Genomic DNA, 23,434 nt, shown 5'->3' with positions numbered 1-23,434 from the left:
TGTGCGCTGTTGGGCGCAGAGTCACGCCCACCGCCGCGGAAGCGATATCAACTGAGAGAAAGCCCTGGCTTTTGTTGTCACAAAAGCACAAGTCAACCTCTATATTCTTGTTTCTCAAAGGAAACAAGAATCGAAAGTGATATATTTTATCAAAGTGAAATATACATTCTTCCTCTCATCAGCTCTAAGACCGAATTTTGAGGGATCCTACAAGCAATAGCCAACAACCCAGAAAACAGTAAATACACGAGATTTACGTGGTTCGGCAAACTTGCCTACGTCCACGGGAGGGCTGAGGGGAGATTCCACTATGAGAAGAACACCGACGACTTGTACAATCCACAAGCTCGTCTGAAAGAAAAAAAATCTAATTTTTACCCAAAAGAAATTAACCTCTCTTTTGTAAATCCCTCTTTTTCTCTCCTCAAAATCTCTCTTTTTCTCTCAACAAACACCAGCAATTCCCTCTGCTCAGCCGCCAAAAGAAAACAAAATCCCTCTCTGACTTTTGCGATTTTTCCCAGCAGCTTTTCACCAAGCCGCTGTTCCCTTGCGTTTTGATTTCCCACACAGCCGAAAACCCTAGGGACATTAGGCTTATATAGGAGATTGATGCGGTTATAAGCCTAATAAATGGGCCTTGGCTTTTACCCGCTGGAATTGGGCAAAGCTCCTCATGCACACGTAGAGGTGTGGCCCCCACATAAACACCCCTGTTCACAATTCTCCACCTCGTACATCATTTGATAAACCTCAAATTTTGGACGAACACCAGAAGAACACCGCGAACATCACCAGAGAGATCACCATCAGCCAAACCAGGCCAAACCAGCTGCGCCACTTTACCGTTGCTGCCTACGTACCCTCCATCGGGATCAAGCTAACCGTAGTTCAGGATTTGTTCTCCATATAGTCTCCACCTCACCCCATCACCGCCCCGAAGGGTCATGCCCTCTTGGGCAGATCAACACGGGCTGATATGAAGCAAGTCCAAGCAATGCTTAAACTTGCTACCTGTGACCACCTTGGTCAACATGTCTGCTGGATTCTCATTCGTGTGCACCTTCATGAGAGAAATATCACCTTCCTCTATGACATCCCGCACAAAATGATACCTGACATCAATATGCTTGGTACGAGCATGATGAACTTGATTCTTCGCCAAGTGAATTGCACTCTGACTGTCGCACCACAAGTTCACGTTTTCCTGCTCAATCCCCAAATCATCTAGAAGACCCCACAACCAAGTAGTAGATCGCCGTCTATCTAGATCTCCCGCATAATCAGAGTGAACAAACCCGTCAAACTGACATGTATCTTCAGCAAAACACAGACCCGTATCTGCGGTACCTTTTAAGTACCTCAGGACCCATTTCACTGCTTCCCAGTGCGCCTTTCCCGGATTCGCCATGAACCTGCTGACCACACTAACCGCTTGTGAAATATCTGGACGTGTACACACCATGGCGTACATCAAACTGCCAACTGCACTAGCATAAGGAACACGCTCCATGTGTGCCTTATCTTCCGCTGTAGTGGGAGATTGTTTACTTGAAAGTCTGAAGTGTGGAGCCAATGGAGTCGCCACCGACTTAGCACTTTGCATCCCGAACCTCGCGATCACCCGCTCTATATAGCCCTTCTGACTCAAGAACAATCGCCGATTCTCCCGTTCTCTTCTAATCTCCATACCCAGTATTTTTCTAGCAGCGCCCATGTCATTCATCTCGAACTCTTTACCAAGTTGAGATTTCAACCTATCTATCTCCACCCCGCTCTTAGAAGCAATAAGCATGTCATCCACATACAAAAGGAGATAAATATAATCACCTCCACGAAGCTTCTGAATGTAAACACAGCAATCATAATCGCTTCAGGAAAACCCATGCTTCAACATGAAGGAGTTAAATCGCTTGTACCACTGCCGAGGAGATTGCTTCAGTCCATAGAGTGACTTCCTCAAGCGACATACATGATGCTCCTTATCCTCAACCTTGTAACCCTCAGGTTGATGCATGTAGATCTCTTCATCCAAGTCTCCGTGCAAGAAGGCCGTTTTAACATCGAGTTGTTCCAGCTCAAGATCACCATGAGTAACAATACTCAATAGCACCCGAATAGAATCCTCGCAAAAATCCATGCAAGGTTTCTTCAGATTCTTCAGCAAACCCTCCTTACCAAGCAGAACTAGACCCTTCTCTGACATGTGCCCAAGCCGCCTATGCCATAACCGTGTGTGCTCACATGGGTCTCCACCACTTCCTTCAGTTCCAACCGCTGCATCTCCTGTCACCGTCGTACCCGAGAGAGTATATAGATTTCCGTGACGAACACCCTTCATCACTGTTAGGGAACCTCAAATAACCTTCTTCACTCCGTTCTCTGTAACAATCTTGCAGCCACCGGAGTCCAATGCACCCACTGAGATAAGATTCTTCCGCAAGGCGGGAACGTGCCGCACGTCCGTTAGAGTTCGAACCACTCCATCATGCATCTTGATTTTGATATCACCTAGCCCCACCGTTTGCAATACAGTTCCACCATCAATGCTCCTATAGGTAGTAAACCACTTCCTATTTGGGCACATGTGGTAAGAGCAACCTGAATCAAGTATCCCCTCCCGGGAGGTATCCTCGCTACCCGTAACAACATAGCATTCTTTATCGCTCCCTTCCTCCGATGCGTAACTCGCCTCTTCCTTGCCTTCTCTTCTCTCAGTCTTGTTGTTGTTCTTTTTCCCACCTACTCTCTTGTTTGGACAGTCGACCTTGAAATGCCCAACTTCACCGCATTTGAAGCACACTCTTCCCGCAAGAGGTCTCGATTTAGATCTAGACTTTCCTCCCTTGCCTTTTCCTCGCTCATTGCTCCTTCCTCTAGCAAACAATCCCTGCGCTTGTTCTTTGTTACCACCAGTAGTCATGTCACTGGTTGCAATCTTCCGAAGGTCATCTGCTAGAAGCGCCGTTCTAGTCTCATCCATCGTCAAATTGTCTCCCACAAGCATCAGTGTTTGCACCAGGTTCTCATAAGACTTCGGCAGAGATAGAAGTAGTAGAAGCGCCTGATCCTCGTCTTCTACAGTCACATCGATGTCCTTCAAATCCGATATTATCCTATCGAACTTGTTGATGTATTCCCGGAGTGATGAGCCCTCCTCCATCTTGCAAGTATACAATTTGGATTTTAAATAGATCCGGTTCGTTAGACTCTTCGTCATGAAGGTGCTTTCTAACTTCGTGCTCACATGGGTCTCCACCACTTCCTTCAGTTCCAACCGCTGCATCTCCTGTCACCGTCGTACCCGAGAGAGTATATAGATTACCGTGACGAACACCCTTCATCACTGTTAGGGAACCTCGAACAACCTTCTTCACTCCGTTCTCTGTAACAATCTTGCAGCCATCGGAGTCCAATGCACCCACTGAGATAAGATTCTTCCGCAAGGCGGGAACGTGCCGCACGTCCGTTAGAGTTCGAACCACTCCATCATGCATCTTGATTTTGATATCACCTAGCCCCACCGTTTTACAAGCATGGTTGTTCCCCATCAATACGGTTCCACCATCAATGCTCCTGTAGGTAGTAAACCACTTCCTATTTGGACACATATGGTAAGAGCAACCAGAATCAAGAATCCACTTCCCGGAGGTATCCTCGCTACCCGTAACAACATAGCATTCTTTATCGCTCCCTTCCTCCGATGCGTAACTCGCCTCTTCCTTGCCTTCTCTTCTCTCGGTCTTGTTGTTGTTCTTTTTCCCACCTACTCTCTTGTTAGGACAGTCGACCTTGAAATGCCCAACTTCACCGCATTTGAAGCACGCTCGTCCCGCAAGGGGTCTCGATTTAGATCTAGACTTTCCTCCCTTGCCTTTTCCTCGCTCATTGCTCCTTCCTCTAGCAAACAATCCCTGCGCTAGTTCTTTGTTACCACCAGTAGTCATGTCACTGGTTGCAATCTTCCGAAGGTCATCTGCTAGAAGCGCCGTTCTAGTCTCATCCATCGTCAAATTGTCTCCCACAAGCATCAGTGTTTGCACCAGGTTCTCATAAGACTTCGGCAAAGATAGAAGTAGTAGAAGCGCCTGATCCTCGTCTTCTACAGTCACATCGATGTCCTTCAGGTCCGATATAATCCTATCAAACTTGTTGATGTATTCCCGGATTGATGAGCTCTCCTCCATCTTGCAAGTATACAATTTGGATTTTAAATAGATCCGGTTCGTTAGACTCTTCGTCATGAAGGTGGTTTCTAACTTCGACCACACGCCCGCAGCCGTTTCCTCTCCATCTACCAAAAAAGCTACATCCCTTTCAAGGCAAAGGATAATCGACGCCCGTGCTTCCAGATCCAGCTCCTCCCAATCCTCATCAGACATATCCTTGTGCTTCTTCTCTTTTCCCGCCAAAGCTTTGTGCAATTTCTGCGAAATCAACGTGTTCTTCATCTGCATCCTCCAATAGGAAAAATCATTCTTCCCATTGAATTTTTCAATCTCGTATTTTCCCACTTTAACTGTTTTACTTGTTGACGCCATTCTTCGCTTGTATTAGCAAATCCGCTTCTCTCAGGAAATTGCCGAGCACCACCTCAAATCAGAAGCTACACCACTCCCAATCTGAATAACAGCTCTGATACCAATTGTTGGGATCCTACAAGCAATAGCCAACAACCCAAAAAACAGTAAATACACGAGATTTACGTGGTTCGACAAACTTGCCTACGTCCACGGGAGGGGTGAGGGGAGATTCCACTATGAGAAGAACACCGACGACTTGTACAATCCACAAGCTCGTCTGAAAGAAAAAAATCTAATTTTTACCCAAAAGAAATTAACCTCTCTTTTGTAAATCCCTCTTTTTCTCTCCTCAAAATCTCTCTTTTTCTCTCAACAAACACCAGCAATTCCCTCTGCTCAGCCGCCAAAAGAAAACAAAATCCCTCTCTGACTTTTGCGATTTTTCCCAGCAGCTTTTCACCAAGCCACTGTTCCCTTGCGTTTTGATTTCCCACACAGCCGAAAACCCTAGGGACATTAGGCTTATATAGGAGATTGATGCGGTTATAAGCCTAATAAATGGGCCTTGGCTTTTACCCGCTGGAATTGGGCAAAGCTCCTCATGCACACGTAGAGGTGTGGCCCCCACATAAACACCCCTGTTCACATGCGCACAAGCAAACGAGGTTGTGCGTGCAACATCCGAGGATAAGGTGTATTTTTATCTATATGTAAACTGAGCTGGGTTGTGCGCACAAGCAAATGAGGTTGTGCGTGCAAATGTTGCCCGCACAACAAACATAGCTAACATGTCAAGACATGTCAAGAGTTGAACCACTTGAAGAGGCTCTAAACTTTACCCAAGACACCCGCAAGGCGATGTGGGTGGTATAGGTGATCACCCAATGCATCAATGCATCATGAGTACAAGTTCAAGGCAATCTGATTCGAGAATTTTATCATTTCAACCATATGATCGGGAAAGAGGGGGCTTGGTAAGAATATGTCAAATGTTTGCTAAACATAACTAAGTTGATGATTCCAGTTTTCCAAACTGTCTGGTTATATATTGGTCTTTGATTCGAGCTCACTGACACTAGTATATTTGTATCTGATACGAGTTGCCGTGCGAGCACCCTTTGGTCGCGGAATTACCAAAAGGTGGGTTGAGAAGAGGACGACCAAAACACAAGAACAATTCAGTTTGGCGAAGGAAAATACCTTCTCTAGATTATGAAGAACAAAAGATTACAATCTCTCTCTCACAATCTCACTCTAGAATTGAAGAACAAGCTCTCCAAATCTCAATCTAGAATCTAATCTCTCTTGATTAAACTCTCTGACCTAAAAGATGTTTAGAAACCCTAAAACAATCCCTTATATAGGTGTACAAACGTGGATGGCAGTTTGGTAAATAACCAGACCCAAAACCAACAGGAATTCGTGTGAACAGAATCCCAAACGAACCAGGAAACCCTCGATGAGTCGACTCATGACTGAGATGAGTCGACTCGACAGAAACTGGAGAAATCTCAATAACCAGCGATGAGTCGACTCATGACAGTCATGAGTCAACTCAACCTGATGAGTCGACTCATAACAGTCATGAGTCGACTCACAGGCTGAAAACTGGGTACTTCGATTCTTCTGCTCGTCGTCTTGTTCCACGCTTCCTCCTGTGTTCCCTTATACTGTTTGACACCCCCTATTCTCATGCTAGTATGAGAATCATCTATCCTCAAGCTCCCATGAGGATCGCTAAGTTCCGAAGAGAAGATACACCCGTATCATGTGTCCCCTCTTTAAGAACTTGAAGTCCCGTTCAAGTTAGAACTTCAGCTAAGGAAACTCGCGAGCCCCTCCTTCCTTATTGAACCACTTAGCCTTGCTAGGAACTTGACCTTGACGTCCAATGAGAAACGACTCCTTCATTCCCCTTCTTGTCGTGGTCGTCTTTCGCTCCAAAATGCAGTCTTCCTTCAGCGGCTCCTCTCTATCAAACCATAAGTCATCAACATGCGGTAAGATCACCTTGTCATCACCTTCATCATCCAGTAATGGAGGCTCAAACAACTTCAAGTACTCAGCATTGATCACCGAATACATGCCTAAGTAAGGCGGCAAATCCAGCCTAAAAGCGTTGTCGCCAATCTGATCGAGAATCCGAAACGGACCATAACGAATAGGCTTCAACTTCTTGCCTTCTCCTTTTAGCCTCTCCTTACTCAATTTCAGCCACACCATATCGCCCACGCCAAAGTTACAAGGAACCCGATGTTGATCATGCTTCGCCTTGTATTTTGCTTGTGACTTCTTCAATTGTGCTTCAACCGTGGCATGAATCTGTGCATTCTTTCGGACCTTGAGCTATCATGTATGTCTTTTTTTCCTCCTTCTTCAACCCTCTTGGCTTGAGATGAGGATACTTCTCCCAGCACCGATCAGCTTCGTGCCCTGTCTTCTCGCAGTGACTACAAATCAGCCCTGCTTTCCCTGGATCACCCTTTTTCTTCTCCTCATTAGATTGAGAACCACTAGACTCGCCTCCCGTCTGTTTGGAGTCTCCCTTAGCCTCGTTGCCCTTCTTTTGCCTACCATCAATGGCAATGGCCTTCACGCTTGCCTCTGCAATTGATTCCACCGTGAATAGCCTCATCTCCTTTCGGATGTGATCGCTCAAACCCGCCATATACTTCATAAACACGGAATATTCCTCTGTCGCAATGTTAAGGACCATCGCCTGCTGCTGGAACTCCGTAGTGTATTCTTGAATGGTTTGATTGATCCTTTGGCGCAAGCCATACCACTAGTACCAACGTTCTTCAAGGAATCCCACCGGGTAGAACTGCTTCCTAAGTAGCTCCTTGAACTTGTTCCACGACACCTCCCATCATAAACAGGAATCTCCACCTTAAAGTCAATCTTCAGGTTCTGATAAGAATTCTTACCACCTTGATGCAATACAGTCTTAATGGTCTCCTCCTCGTCGGAATCTGAATCTACTCTTTCCACATCGGACTCAACAATTTTCTTCGAAGAAGATTCACCTTGTTTGCCACCTCCATGGATAAGACTGACGAGTTGTGTGAGAGTCGAACCTATCGTCTCGATCTGCTTCTCCAATGCATCAATCCTCGTTGAATTGTCTCCTTCAGCCATCTTCTTCTTCCTTAAAACTCGGACTCCTTCCAATGAAATAATGATCTCGCCAAGCTCCTTGTATTGGGATCGAGTAAGGACCATGCACAGGATGCCCCATTCGTAGGATTTGATGCTCTGATACCAACTTGATACGAGTTGCCGTACGAGCACCCTTTGGTCGCGGAATTACCAAAAGGTGGGTTGAGAAGAGGACGACCAAAACACAAGAACAATTCAGTTTGGCGAAGGAAAATACATTCTCTAGATTATGAAGAACAAAAGATTACAATCTCTCTCTCACAATCTCACTCTAGAATTGAAGAACAAGCTCTCCAAATCTCAATATAGAATCTAATCTCTCTTGATTAAACTCTCTGACCTAAAAGATGTTTAGAAACCCTAAAACAACCCCTTATATAGGTGTACAAACGTGGAGTACAAACGTGGATGGCAGTTTGGTAAATAACCAGACCCAAAACCAACAGGAATTCGTGTGAACAGAATCCCAAACGAACCAGGAAACCCTCGATGAGGCGACTCATGACTGAGATGAGTCGACTCGACAGAAACTGGAGAAATCTCAATAACCAGCGATGAGTCGACTCATGACAGTCATGAGTCGACTCAACCTGATGAGTTGACTCATAACAGTCATGAGTCGACTCACAGGCTGAAAACTGGGTACTTCGATTCTTCTGCTCGTCGTCTTGTTCCACGCTTCCTCCTGTGTTCCCTTATACTGTTTGACACCCCCTATTCTCATGCTAGTATGAGAATCATCTATCCTCAAGCTCCCATGAGGATCGCTAAGTTCCGAAGAGAAGATACACCCGTATCAGTATCTGTTTCCTTAGGTACATATCTGATCTTGACTCTAATGACCAACAAACTGCTGTATGTCTCAAATGGAGGCACGACACAAATTTAGAGCAGCATGGCATAACTCAACAAGCATGTTCATGGATATAAATCACCAAGAAAATGACGAGCGAAATTCTATTGTCAGAAACTTTTGATATCCTTAGCCTTCTTTGAATCTTTTTTCACAATGACAGTCAAGAAAAAACGAGTGAGTTCATAATTGGCAGCCATAAAATGTAACAGAAAGAAATATGTCGCATGGGTATTTTATATCAAGAGCACTCAGACATTGACAATTTTCGCTTGTTGAGAAAGTTTGTGACTGGTAGTTATTTTATTAATAGCTTCCACCCCGAAGAGCAAGCACAAGATGAAGCACAGAACCACCTTCAATGTTGTATTCCTTGGCAGTCTTGTCATCAGCGAGCTGCTTGCCTGCATAAATGAGCCTGCATCCAATCAAAGGGAAACAAGAGTATATAATTAGTCACACTATAACATGTAAAGAGCTTAGGAAAGCAAGAGTAGGCAACCTATACATAAAGATGAGCAAAAATTAAAAAACAACAATATCAGAAGCAGTAACCTAATAATCATGTAAAAGAGACCAGCAATGTTATCCGGCATGTATGACCAAAATAATGAATTCTTTTAGTTTTTTTTACACAATCTGTCAAAGGTTAGGTTTCCGCGAACAAGGTGTGTGACGCTAGAGAAATTGCATATTTTTTCCAAATTATTCGAAGAAATTAGGAATCAATTGTATGGAAAACTGATCGATATTTGTTTTCAGATATCATTCCGGACGTACAAGGTGTTCTCTTTGGTAGCATTTTCTAGATGATATCACATAGAAGTTCTAGATTATTTCTATCATGCCTCATGTAGGAAGTTTTAGGTGACACTACGTCTTTCTTCACCATTGTGCTGCACTTCAGTGGCATATTTTCATGCGAAGTAGGATGCCATAAAGTCGATAAGTGCTAACAATTTTGAGCAGTTATAATATATGAATAAGATGTACAGAATTTGTGAACCCGAAAGAAGGCCCAGAAAACCAAGAAGAATGTAATGATGATCCAAATGATTAGATCACATAATACATCATACAATAAAGATAGGATCTGCTCACACCTAAGCTCAGAATATAGTTCCGAATAAAACAAAAGAAAACTGGAAAATCTAACTTCTACTGCCATATTTATCGATGTCATAATAAAAAGAGTTGATTTTGGTGATAGGTCTTAAACCCATTTTAATTTCTAAGAGCAGTTTGTATACGCCTTTTTGTTCCAAAATTACACCTTCCATATTACTTTCTCGCAGATATATCCCACTTTTTCCCAACATTTGAAGTGGCCAAGCTGGTCTGAGGGACCTTGAGTTATATATTTCTCCACCGCAATAGGGCCATGGTTCATCTCCCCCCCACCCCCCACCCCCCCACACCCCCCCACCCAGCCGCATGCGCGCGATAGCAAGATGTGTAAAATTTTAATATTTTGACTTCTTATAAATAGTTCGCAAAATCAAATTAATACATTAATCAATTTACATTATAGCTTGCTTGATATTAAATTTAAATTAATTCAGTTTCAACCTACAACAACAACAAAGTCTTTATTCCAAGTTCTTTTTGGATCTATATACTATAAGAGTAAACTAACTTTTTCTTATTTATGCATAATATGTTGCTTGATAAATTAATATTTTTTCTCTTGGGGTCACTAACAGCAGACAAAATCAGTTTACCTTGTCTGTATCTCCTCCATTAAGTAAATCACTATCTCCTCCATCAATTTTTTTTTAACTGTTGGTCTTACTAATATGAGATCAATTCAGTTTACCTTGTTCCAATCTCTCCATTAAGTAAATTATTATGTGCATATCATTTAAGAAGGCCAGTTTACCTTTTTCCCAGAATGTTGTTCGTCTAGTTATCATTGGGCTGATAGGAGCTCAAAACCCAAGTAAATGATTTCATAAATAGGACTTCAGAATATCATGGTAGAAATTCTGGTCACCATCTCCATCCACGTGTCTACATACAGTGGTTATGGTAGTTTTCTGCCCCATGTTTCTTTTTAATTAATTTTAGGGAATACTTGTGTGTTGGGGGCAGGGCGGGGCGGGGCAGGTGAGCAGGGCTAGATAGTTGATTTCTACTAGTTAGCAGACAAATTGCAAAGTAATGCAACAGAAAATTGCAGCAATAGATAGACAAGACGAAAAAACTTGCAGAAAGCGAAATAGTGGCAATTAACTGTAAAAAATTTATTCTAAAAAGTGATAATAAATAGGCACATAAGCAGTTAGATGTAAAGTAATATATAATATCCAAAAGGACAAAATTTTAAAATAGACCAAAATTAATTTAGAAATATTGACCTATTGCAATTTTATTCACAAAATTCGACCCATTTCAGCCACATCAGCAGAGTGTGCTGAAACTGAGTCATTTTTAAAACTAACAAGTTTTGTAGATAAACGGGGTTGCCCATGTAAGTAGTTGATGAATTAATATTGGCTTAATTAACTAACTCTACTGATTATACACTTTGGATCCAAACTATAGTTGTTTTTCCAAAACTGTTACTTCAATGTAATTTGGTTAAGTTGGTTAAAGGCATTGGATTAAGGGTTTAACTTTTTAGAGTGAATGTGTTCGAATCACACAGTTGCCATCATAAATACATAAAAATTAAATATATTAGTTTGATGGAGTTAGGATTTGAACCAATGACCTTAAAAATGAAAGTCAGCTCCTCTCACCACTTGGTCAGCATTCAAAATTTGTAGAAAGTGTAAAGACAAAATATTTATTAGGCGGGCTACCCCGTTTAATTGCTAATATGCATCAAACACTGGGGGTTGTTCCTGTGTAATTAGTATCATTTGCTAAATACACGGGTTTGGCAACCCCGTGTACTACGAAATCACAGGTTTCTAAGAAACGACCCTGTTTCATCTCACTTTGGTGATGTGGCTGAAAGTGGATAGAATTTTGTAAATAAAATTCAACTAGGTTGTTTTTTCTAAATAATTTTTGAAAAGGGTTTATTTTAAAAACTTGTCCTATCCAAAATAATATCTTCAATTAGAAACTAAGTAAAAAAAATCATTGAGCATTGAAGAAAAACATGGTTTATGCATTTGACCAGGTTTCACTGTCCCCCGGCTGCTCTTACCGTACAAGGTAATCAAGAACTTAAACAACTAGATATAATAAGACAAGAATGAGCATATGGAAGAATCTAGCAAAATCTAGCCTGCAAACAGAACAGGCAGAAGAAAATTTACATGCATAAAGTTGAAATAAATTGATGGAATAAACATTACCTCTGCTGCACAGGAGGAATCCCTTCTTTCTCTTCAACCCTTTCCTTGATCCTATCAATGCTATCAGTGGGTTCGATGTCAATTTCGATTTCTTTCCCTGTAAGAGTTTTCACCTTGATCATGGTTCCTCCTCTAAGCCTCAAAACTAGATGAAGAGTTGACTCTTTCTGTATGTTGTAATCAGCCAGGGTCCTTCCATCTTCCAATTGCTTTCCAGCAAAAATTAGCCTCTGCTGATCAGGAGGTATACCCTCTTTATCCTGCAGTGCAAGCCATATACTCGTAATTTAACTTAAGAATAGAAATTCAAATGTTCCTATCATTTTGGGAAATATTTGGCTGCTATTTTCTGACAGCTTCGCTTTATAGTATCTATGAATTAACAGTATTGATATTATTATCAAATTAATGTGTTTGGATTTGGGTTGGTTCAGATTCAGGTCGGACCTGATTTCTATCAGTCCTATTTCATTTACTTACAAGATGTAAATTAGTCCCTCTCCCATAAATGTTCCATTAGTTCTATTCATATATTTATAATATAGCATTTTCAGTACTGTCACGCTTCTCCTTATAAAGGGGAAAGTTGTAGGTGGAATTTCACCATGCATATCATCTTACTAGTTAATAATTGCAAACTAATGGTGAGTATACTCTAAAGAATGAATTATGAAGGAAGTTGTTTGATGGAAAGCATTCAAATGAATGATATTAGGTTAGGACGATTATGGGTCTATTAAGAATCCAGGCAAATTCAACCAAAACTGATAATTTGAGCACAGCCCTAGTGTGGCTCGTGGATCAACTTGCACGAGGCTTGGACTAGCAGACTAATAAGGATTAGGATTTGATCTTGAAAGTTATGATAAATAGGTGGATGGATGTGATTTGGAATTAATATTCCTAACCCTAAATAAATCACTCTATTAAAAGTTCTCCTTAATCTTAACAGTGACAATCTATAACAAAAGATTTACTCCCTATTATTGCCTTCTTAATGCATGTCTAGAATAAAAAATGATCCGTAATCTAAAAAGCAGCAAAGATTTCTCGTAGCAATGTTACAAAAAGCGGTAGGCACCAACCCAACGTCTAGCGCCCAAACGGGGCCTAGACGGATTTCTTTTTTTCCCTCTCCCTTTTTTTAAGGGGAGGGGTAAGTGTTCAGAGCTGGTGGAGGAGGCCAGAGGAGACTGGAGGGCGTGGAGACGGAAACGGAGAAAATCACAATCATGACCCACACGGTGCAATCCGCATAAGCGACTCCCCTGGGCGCCCCAACACATAGGCAAGCGCCTAGACCGCTGTTTTAAAACATTGTCTTGTGGTAAGTTCTCGACTCCTCCAATGTTATCCGTTGAAAGTGGAGGGATGAACACTAGGTAATTTTTTACCGCTTAGCTAGTCACACATATCTGTTTAAGTACATCTAATCTATCATTGGAGTTTTCGTATATTCAGGAAATAACCAAATTTTCACGATAAATCAGGAATTGATCACTACAAACTTTGATGGATTGCCACCCTTACCATCAACAACAATCTCGGGTTTATTTATGTAAACACGATACAAGAACACATGACGGCGTCCGGTAAAAGTTAAAATTTTCACCAAGGAGTCAGAAATATAGAACATTAGGATGAAACCCCAGTAAAAATTCTCCAATTTTCCTCACATCACAGCTGGATCCCGACTAATCGCTGACGATTCAAACAAAATTGGGGAACAAAGAGAGGGAAAAGGATTTAGAAGAGACCTGGATCTTGGACTTGACGTTGTCGATGGTGTCGCTGCTCTCAACCTCGAGAGTGATCGTCTTCCCCGTTAGGGTTTTCACAAAAATCTGCATTCTCTCTCGCTCTCTCTCTGCTCTGAATTCTCTGCTTAAAGTCGACGCGAGTTGAAAAGTGCGAAGGATGCCGGTTTATAAAAGAGAGAATTTGGGGCTCTATTCGATTTCAATATCACGTGATCAGCGCGTGTGGAACTGTTCCGACCGAGTCAGGGGTCCAAGTCTGGCTAGGTCTTGTAGTTCAATTAGAACACAAATTTTATCAAAACGCTTCTCAACGTGAATTATCCCCATAAACATCTATTTAGGTGGCTTAAATCTCAATTACCCTTTTTTTCTTTTTGTTAGTATATAGGTTGCGATCTCAGCCGTCCAAATTGGAGGACCATAGGCAATTTCAGCTAAGAAAGTGTTCTTATAGGATTCAAACTCGTAGAGTGAATACAGATTTCAGAAAACAACGGTATCTGCATTACAAGAGTTACTTCACTCTCGAACTACTAGACGCAAAAGAGTGGAACCGTTTCTTGTATTACAAGGAGAAATTATGAGTTGTTATGGACTCTACTTCTTTATGTTTAGCAGTACATGAGAATTGAGAGGTACAACTCTTATGGTCTCCACATTTTCCATCACAATATGCGGACGGTTCTGTACTACTCATGAGGGCAATGGGAATCCCCAACTCTGGCCACAACTCCATCCCTTCATCGAAGTGCACAATCTGGTCGTAACTCTGGAGCACGCCCTCATTTCCTTCGGCTTTAGACGATAGCAAACACCAAAAAAGTCCAGCTTTCAAGAACACGCCCAGCAACAATTCTTTTAGAAAAGGAATGTCGTTAAAAAGAGCTTTTAACAGAACAATAGAAGGTACATAATCAATGATATAGACATCCTAAAAAAAAGGAATTGGTTTCAAGAACAAAACTGTCCCATGAAGTGTAACAGAAATTACCACTGGTTTTCGAATTTATGTCCATAACTCTTAGTAATGAACATATCTCAGAGAAGTCTTTTTGCAGTTAATCAAACAGAAAAGATGAAATTTTCATGAGATAGTCATTCACAGTAGCATGTTCACAATTCATCAAACATAAAAAGATGCAATTTTATGAGATAACATCAAGAAATCTCTATAAGTGGGCGAGCCCAACATTTTAAGTAAAGAAAGAAACCTCGAACTGCTATGATATCAGTACAAAACTGCAGTGTACATGCACAAAGCAATAGACATATCCATAAAAAAACATTGTGGCATTTTTATTCATTACATCTTCAAACAGATGAACAGATCAAGTATACGTTTTGGGGGGAAAAAATCATCCAAGATCTCTGAAAAGTTAACTGTTATCAGCCTGAACTATCATCCAAAGATCATCACACATTGAACCCTTCAGCCCGTAGGCATTGTTTGTGGGCTTCAATATATTTACCGCATTTGTTCTCTCCATGTTGCACAATGCATTCATCTCTAAGCTTCTTTGTTTCAGGACAGGCACAGCAAATTTTCTTCTTCGGCTTTGCATCGGCTTCTGGTCCTTTTGTAGTCAGGTCTTGAGTGATTGCTGGGGATTCTGGTGCTATCTGCTCAGATTGCGCAGTTACTTGTGTGTTACCCATTGAAGCCAAATTAATCAAAACCTTCAAATAATGGAAATATGGAAGGTTATAATTGAGTTTCCTTCAGGCAAATAGATGCATGTTGCACAGACTCATAATTTATTGTTGAATTCCATCAGGCCAAATCACGTTTATATGGAAGGTTGGAATTAGGGGACCTTATGATAATATATGATAGAAGAGCATATGGACAATGCTACAAATTGGAACAGGAATACAAATGGGGCCAAAAAAAAAAAAAAACTGCTGTGCATTATTAGTGCACATAAAAAACAAGCATGAGGCAAGAATGACAACAATCTACATCCAGGGTGAATAACAGTACAAATGATAAAAGTGAGGCATATGAACAATGCTTTGGATTGGAAAAGGCATCCAAATTAAAAAAAAGGAGCGCCACTTATATTTATTGCACATAAAAACAATAATGAGGCGAGAATAAAAACAATCATCCACTTCTTGGGTGAAGAACATTATAAGCGTGAGTATTCTCTAAAGTCTAAATTACTTAAATAGGGAGTGTTTGACCGTAACATCAACCAAAAGAACTTTCATTCCTTTTCTTCGAGGAATTGGCTATACATCAACCAAAAGAACCTTCTTTTCTTTTCTTCGAGGAATTGGCTATTCTCTACAGCTAGTATTGTTATGCAGACTCCCAGTTTGATGAATAAAACACTTCATGAATCAGGGGGAAAAAGAAAAAAAGAAAATCTAAAGTTAATCATGAACAGTATCTAGGATGAAAATATTAACATAGCTGATGAAGCTGAGATAAAATGTGCAATAGTTCCTTCTTACGTCTCTGCCTTACTCCAAGAAATATTGTCCGAAGCATGTGAAAAGGTTTGCATACATTTCTCACTAGGAGATGTTACTAAATTAAACCATCAATCACCATCTTTAACTTCTTATTTGATAGGTGCATATGACAAATTTAAATTAGAGTCTGAAAGTAAGATTTTTGGATGTAATGAAAATGGCCATGGAATGCAACAATGCAGGAACACTGGGATGTAAGGTCCAATTAGAAAATGTAAAGCATGTAGGTGAATTTGGCGAGTCATCCTAATGGATGATCCACACCGTTCATCTCAATTTTTACACCATAAATACATGTAGACGAAGAATAATGTGGTCGTAGATTTCTAACTCATTCATCGAATGGATACAAACTGAAGGGTGAATACTATAGAACGAAAGGAACATTAGAAGGATAAGATTAAGAGATTATTGAATGCATAAGCTTTTGACCATATACATTTTATGGAACGATAACAACATCAGTGAGTGGATTTCCTAGTTAGGTGACACATCATGAATTTTTGAAGGTCGAAACTGTAATAACCCTAAATAATAATAATAATAAGATAAAAAAATCCCTGTTCCCCCAACGCCTCACAACGTCGGTGTTTGTGCACCGCCTCGAGAGAGGATAAAGAGGGGGAAAAGGGGGGAAATTAAGGGGGAAGAAAAGAGAAAGAAGAAGATAGCGAAAAGGAAAGGAAAAAAAGGAATCCCACCCTAAATTCAACTCGACTCAAGGTATAAACCCTTCTCTTCATTGATTTTCCTCAATTTTAAGGGGTTCATGTATCTGATTTCTTAAGAAATTCGAAAAAAAAGAAAAGAACACCTACCATCGCCGGCGAGGATCTCGCCGTCGACCCCGATGACCGACAAGCCTCACCGCCAACCGTGGAGGATTCGCGCCTGCTCCTGTGCAACCGCAAAGAAGAAAGAGAGAGAGAGAGAGAGAGAGAGAGAGAGAGGAGAAGAAGAAAACCGAAAGAAAAAAAAGAGAATGAAGGGGAAGAGGAATCGGGAAGAAGAAGGGATAGAGGAGAGTGAATGACTAAACTAAATTAAAATGACAAAAAATTTTTGGGACCCTAAAAGATTATTAGTTTATATATAGGTCCAAAAGATAAAAAGGAATGTAGATATTCATGAGGACCCTATTGTTCAGTAAATTCAAACTTAGTTAGGAATTAAGCTGAGTAAATTGCTAAAATTAGAAAAGAAACCTACATGGAACCTATTTATAGAAAAACTATTATTGATCTGATTGATTCTAAATTTTGCAGTAATTATCCTATAATATGCATTTGTCTTGAATTAATATTAGTCTTATATATTTATATTATAGGATCAGGTTGATATCAGAAGGAGAAATATTGAGGAAGTCATGTTGTGAGTTTATTTCTCACTAGGATTTATTTTATAACATAAAATTCTATGCATATTATAATGGATTGATCTTGTGATTGAAAAATAATTATTCTACTTTGCTTATGTATAGAAAATGATATATGATTTGATCGATTCTATCGTGGCCTAACTCATAATACGATTTTGATTTCTTATGAGACATTAAAAATAAATTTGATTTTATTTAAATGTGACAAGTGATTATGATTCTCAGCGATCCCAAATAACTAGGAATATTGATTTATTTGAAGGTTATCAAAGAAATAAGTGGTTTAATTATGCTTTAGTGGTTTAATGAGTTCAATAGATTTTTTGTTATTTGATATTTGGAATAAAAGTAAATAAAGTTAATTTGTTGCACCATTTCCATTGATACAATGAGTTTACTCTTGCTCACTTAATTTGGAAAGTGCTTGAAATTTAGTAATTTGGTAAGTGATGTTGTTGAAATCAAATAATGTGTCAAGAGACGTGTTTCAAAAAAAAAAATCAAGTTATTTGACAAGTGGTTCTTGATGTTTTTAAAACCCCTCAGAAAGTCCACTATGAAGTCATATGTTTGTGCTTGTCGTATGGTTAGAATGTACCTTTATGTGGCCCGTTATGGGCTTTGTGATGTGGCCTTTTGGCATTTGTGATGTGGCCGGCAGCTTACGTTAAAGTTATGTGCATTCTGTTCCCGAAAACTATGTATTATGTGATGCCTTTTGGCATTCCCATACTACTGGGCTAAAATTCGTAGCCTAAGTGTGATCTATGAGGTGATTCTTGCATTTTATGTAGATCTCACCGAGATTTGAGATTATGAGATTTGACTGTGATTCTAAAAAAATAATAATACTTTGATTTTTTTTTGTTGACAAGGGAACCTTGGTCAGTACCTCCACTTAAACTCCCTTTGGAGTCCGCCGCACCCCGGTTCGAATCCCCCCAGTCCCCAACAATCCGCAAGGAGCTACCCCTTAAGTACCAGGGGGCTCATCCCCAGCACATGGGCGAGCGGTGTGTGGACCGGGCGAGACGCGAACCAACCGCTACTGACCAAGTAAACCCCGGGTCCCCCCCACCCCCTAAAGCCAGAGGGACCAGGTGAATGTGGCAACAAGGATTCGATAATACTTTGATTTTGCCAAGTTTAATAGTTTATTTTTCTTCTTAATAATTACATATTTTTTAAAGTGATTTTGATTCTAAATTATGTACGATATATTCAACTTGCGCTTTCTTTCTTGAATATAACAATAATATATTATTTTGGACCATGTTTTGCCATTTTTGAAATATCATGTGCTAAGCTTATAATTCAATATTTTTGGGAATTATTATTTTTATTTTGTTAGATATTTAGGAACTCTAGTAGAAAATGTTTTCACTGAGCTTGAACTCACCCGTTGTTTTTCCATTTTTTTCCAGATCCAAGATAGCGATGTAATAATCCTAATTTTTTGGTTGTGGGCATTGTAAAGAAGTGCTTATATGAAAAACACAACTCCAGTGGTGTTATGTTCAGCAAAAAGAGTGTTTTGCGTTGTAAAATAATTGTAACGATAGGGTTGTGGAATGTAACTAACGAGTATATATATGTATATACAGTTTGTTTCGAGCTACTATCATAAGCAGATATATGTATATTTTGAGATAGCTATGTTATATGCTATGTAGCACGGACACGGATCCGACACGGCCATCCGACACGCCGACACGAGGCAAATCCTAAAAAATATATAGGATACGTGTGTTCGACACGTGTGTCCGACACGGACACGACACGACACGGCTTCATGTTATGCGTGTTCGTGCTTCATAGGTTATATGAAGTGTCAGGTTTGACTTGTGCACGGAACTTGTATTGTGCATAGGTCGTTGCTGTCGCAAAGTCCATATTTATAAAATTTTGCTGTAGTTCGGGGCGTGACAGAAACAAACTTTAATTTTGTTTCTAGAAAACTGTCTGGCCCTATAGATAGCAAATGCGTATATACATTGCCTAAATAATATTTAAACATATTGTGCATCGAACTTAATGACGAAGGTTAGACATATTGATGGCTAAGTTCTCATCTATCTATTACTATTATTAAGAAACGACCAGGTTTTGGTTCCAACTTTCAGTTTTATACCTTTTGTAAGTCACAGTTTCAGAAAATCCCAGACATGTCCCATAACTTACAATTCTTTTTTTGATAAACATAAAGTTTTTTTCTAATGGCAAAATGGGTGAAGTTGTGGAATATTCAATTGAACTGAAGAAGCCAAATAGTAGATGGGCAGTTATCTTTTGTTTACAACGTACTCGAGTTGTAACTTACTCATAATTCCCACAACGTTAATCGACAGTTACTTTTGTTGCCTTCATGTTGATTGGCATAATTCCCTCAAATAGAACTGCTTTACCCCTAATTCCAACAATCATTGAAGCAGAAACTCAATTGAGCATTACAAAGCAAGCTTGAAGAGGAAGCTAAAGCCTATCCAACAATTTCATCTTGCATCATTTGTTTTAATGAATTAAAATAGAAGGAGCACTACTTTTTTTCTTTTTGCTATTTGGTTCTTTGAACAACTCTTCCTGAAAATGGTTTTGTTTCCTTTTTTAGAACATTGAGGATCTTTTTCAACATAATTACATTGCTTAGGTTGGTGTAATCATGCTTTGTTTCCTGATCATAGTCCTTACATCGCTGAATTTTTTTGAAAATTCATTAAAAAAAGAAAAGGCACTAAACCAAAGAAGACAAAAATAGATTTTTTGGGCTTTCTGGCTAGCTGCACTTTCTGTAAAGAAGGATCTTTAGAGATCGATACCTTAAATAGATTTTTTGGGCTTTCTGGCTAGCTGCACTTTCTGTAAAGAAGGATCTTTAGAGATCGATACCTTAATTTTTTGTATCTTTTAATTAGTCCAACACTTTCTGTAAAGAAGGATCTTTAGAGATCGATACCTTAATTTTTTGTATCTTTTAATTAGTCCAACAAAATTTTGAAATTTCTATTCAACCCCTTAATTTATATGAGTTACCTCAAAATTTTCCTTCTGATAGTTTTTCTGTTCAATTTCTTAACTCCTGGAGAGTTGGTGATTAATCTAAGGCCATAAATTAACATTTCAACAGTGTAGAAAATAACGTGTTTCGTAGTGTAAAATAACGTATAGCGTAACATAACGTCGCCCTGTCGCTACGTAGCGCTACTGAATAGTGCAGAAACAAAATAACGTACACTATTTTATCCATAGCGTATGCTTTGTAACGCGTCTTCATAGCGCTCCGTACCTTAGGTTAAATTGTTCAAGAGCTGGGATTGATTTTTAAAAGAATTTGATGGCTATGATTGAGTTTAAGTGGGTGGACCCCGCGTCTAAACCCTAAATCCTTGCTCCCGTCACTTCTTCCTCTCCAGATTCAAAAAAAAACTTCCTCCGTCTCGCCATCCTCGTCTTCATCCTCGTCATCATCTCCGCTGCTCCCAGAGATCCCCGATCGACTTCTGAACTCTTCACGCCCAGTTGGAGGCTGTTTGACTTCTGGAATCATCAATGTACGATCTTGAATACTGATTTAAGTTCATTTAACTTACTCATGGTTGATTTTGTTGTGAAATTTTGATGATATATTGATTTGTGATAATATTTTTATGATATGTTTGAAAATTGTGATGATTATTTATATTATTTGATTTTGAATATTATGTATCTATAAAATATTTAAATAATAATAAATTATTTAACCTACGTTAAGAGTTACGCTATTTTAAATTTTACGTTAACCGGAGGTGAGCATTACGCTACGCGTTATCGCTATTTTCAACATTGTATTTTACCATCAATTTATTTAATTCCTTCAAAATCATAAATTTCCTTCTTCTCTAGAAGAGAAAAGGAACCAAATTTGGATATCAAACAAGGATAGATTTGGATGTAAATTTAAAGAAAATTATATAAAAAGAAATTTTAAAGTCAAAAGTTAATTTAAATAGAAATGACCTCACTCATGGAAAAATCAAGGGAAATTATTTTACAATTGGATATCTGAAATAAAACCTAGCAACAATCGATATTCTTCCTCAAGCACGCATCACGTGCACCGGAATACTAGCAATATGTTGAAGTAATATAGTTAGATTGTTTCAAATTTCTTGTTCAATTGAATAGTGTCTATTACACGTATGATTTATCCTAGGTTCAAATTCTAGTAATGAGCACTTTTCAATTATTGCGGTTTAAAATTATCTAAATTTTGGTTTGTGGAGTTTTTTCTGCTCCAAATTTCTCGATGTACTAGAAGAGAATAAGAAGCGATATTAATGTTACATCTCTTCAAAGTATCCATAACATTCATTGAGTTGTTGATTTTTCTTTTTAAGGTCAGCCTCGTCTTCGTGAATACATTTCAAGTCCATGCTTTCTCAAACGGTTTATCGCGCATGCGGTGAGCATGCCAATGCCTAGTATTTACTAACTTATAATAGTAAAACAAAACATTTCGAAGCTTTTCTCCTTTTCTTCTATAAAATCTGAAACGTTGATAAGTTGAACAAAAAAAAACTAATAGAAATCACTAAACCCAACTACCTCGAAATTTAAAGTAGCCAGGAGGAAACAACTAGGTTACTACTGCAACTTTTTTGATAAACCACTAATTTACTCTTTAACTGAGAACGGAATGGGTGTTCAATATTCCCAATCGTCAACTCACAAGAATTTATTAAAAACTTAAAAACTTTAAATCCCAAGCATCTATTAATCAAGCGATACCGTAAATTTGGGGATTTTATGGGTTTTAAAACTTGATTATAACAATAAATAAAAACCCTAAAAATAACTGAAAGCGGAAAGGCGAAAATTACCTTTCTTTTGCAGGCCGATGTTTTCCTCCTCTCTGTTTTCTTTTTTCTCCGCAGACTTTCTTCTGTTACTTCCCCGTGCTTAAATGCCCCCCAACTCAACTACCCCCATGGCATTGGGCTGCCGGGTCGGGTTTTACAACATAAGTAACGGTCGAACCCGACCCGTGTATAAGAAGGTTAGACGGGTGGTTTCCAAGGCCCCCCAAGAATTTTGATCGAACCTTTTGGAATAAAAGAACATCCGAACTCTAATTTAAAGTAAAATTAAGATAAGTTTCAAATATAATTTTGCTAGGTTTAATGATAAATTTAACATATTTTAATAACTTTAAAAAACTCTATAATTAGACTATAAGCATCATAAGAAGCATTCAAGTAAAAATTTTCACATTTGCATGATTGAGAACGCTAACACGCCAATTTTAAACAACTTAGGATATATTAATGTTACGGAAAATAAGTGACGGTATATCAGTGCTTACTGAGTAAAATTATATATCTGCACTTTAATACCTTAATTTCAACTTTTACCAACTTTGATGATGTCATGGAATTCTATTTTAACAATTGATATCTCAAGAAAGGAAAAAAGGCTTAAACATAAATTTTGTTCAAGATTATATTGAACAAGCTGGATGACATCGATTTGAGGTACAACGAAGCATATTAAGTCAAATCACACTTGAAATTCAGCTTATCAACCTATAATTATGCTTCGTGCTTAGCATTCTAATGCGACGTCGTGCATCTTGACATGAATACGCGCACTCATATACCAACGCGAAGGGCGAGTTTCCCGTCGGGGTTCTAACCACGATATGAAATTCAGCTTATCAACCTATAATTATGCTTCGTGCTTAGCATTCTAATGCGACGTCGTGCATCTTGACATGAATACGCGCACTCATATACCAACGCGAAGGGCGAGTTTCCCGTCGGGGTTCTAACCACGATAACGTCGTGCATCTTGACATGAATACGCGCACTCATATACCAACGCGAAGGGCGAGTTTCCCGTCGGGGTTCTAACCACGATAACGTCGTGCATCTTGACATGAATACGCGCACTCATATACCAACGCGAAGGGCGAGTTTCCCGTCGGGGTTCTAACCACGATA

The 23,434-nt window shown here is 39.4% G+C and overlaps 2 protein-coding genes across 2 annotated transcripts; both read right to left on the bottom strand.

Moving 5' to 3' along the window:
- LOC109844001 (ubiquitin-NEDD8-like protein RUB2) lies at positions 8,610-13,760 on the bottom strand. The gene is made up of 3 exons (XM_020413007.1): positions 13,601-13,760; positions 11,844-12,103; positions 8,610-8,953 (listed from the first exon to the last, which is right to left on the bottom strand). Exons 1-3 carry the CDS (start codon positions 13,691-13,693, stop codon positions 8,842-8,844), a joined length of 465 nt encoding a protein of 154 aa, XP_020268596.1. The 5' UTR covers positions 13,694-13,760; the 3' UTR covers positions 8,610-8,841.
- Positions 14,723-22,418, bottom strand: LOC109843999 (cytochrome c oxidase copper chaperone-like). Its single transcript, XM_020413005.1, has 2 exons — positions 22,316-22,418; positions 14,723-15,280 (listed from the first exon to the last, which is right to left on the bottom strand). The coding sequence occupies exon 2, from the start codon at positions 15,257-15,259 to the stop codon at positions 15,017-15,019; it is 243 nt and encodes an 80-aa protein (XP_020268594.1). The 5' UTR covers positions 15,260-15,280; positions 22,316-22,418; the 3' UTR covers positions 14,723-15,016.

Source organism: Asparagus officinalis, chromosome 5 (assembly GCF_001876935.1).
Source record: "Asparagus officinalis chromosome 5, Aspof.V1, whole genome shotgun sequence".
In the NCBI taxonomy this organism is placed as follows: domain Eukaryota; kingdom Viridiplantae; phylum Streptophyta; class Magnoliopsida; order Asparagales; family Asparagaceae; genus Asparagus; species Asparagus officinalis.
The sequence above is the reverse complement of the archived record's forward strand: the minus strand, read 5'-3'. Positions and strand labels throughout refer to the sequence as shown.

Excerpts from the sequence above, each read along its gene's own strand:
- LOC109844001 (XM_020413007.1), bottom strand. The coding sequence starts at position 13,693 with ATGCAGATTTTTGTGAAAACCCTAACGGGGAAGACGATCACTCTCGAG. Across the intron at positions 12,104-13,600 it reads ACGTCAAGTCCAAGATCCAG|GATAAAGAGGGTATACCTCC; the intron begins GTCTCTTCTAAA and ends CTTGCACTGCAG. Across the intron at positions 8,954-11,843 it reads ATTCCTCCTGTGCAGCAGAG|GCTCATTTATGCAGGCAAGC; the intron begins GTAATGTTTATT and ends GATTGGATGCAG.
- LOC109843999 (XM_020413005.1), bottom strand. The coding sequence starts at position 15,259 with ATGGGTAACACACAAGTAACTGCGCAATCTGAGCAGATAGCACCAGAA.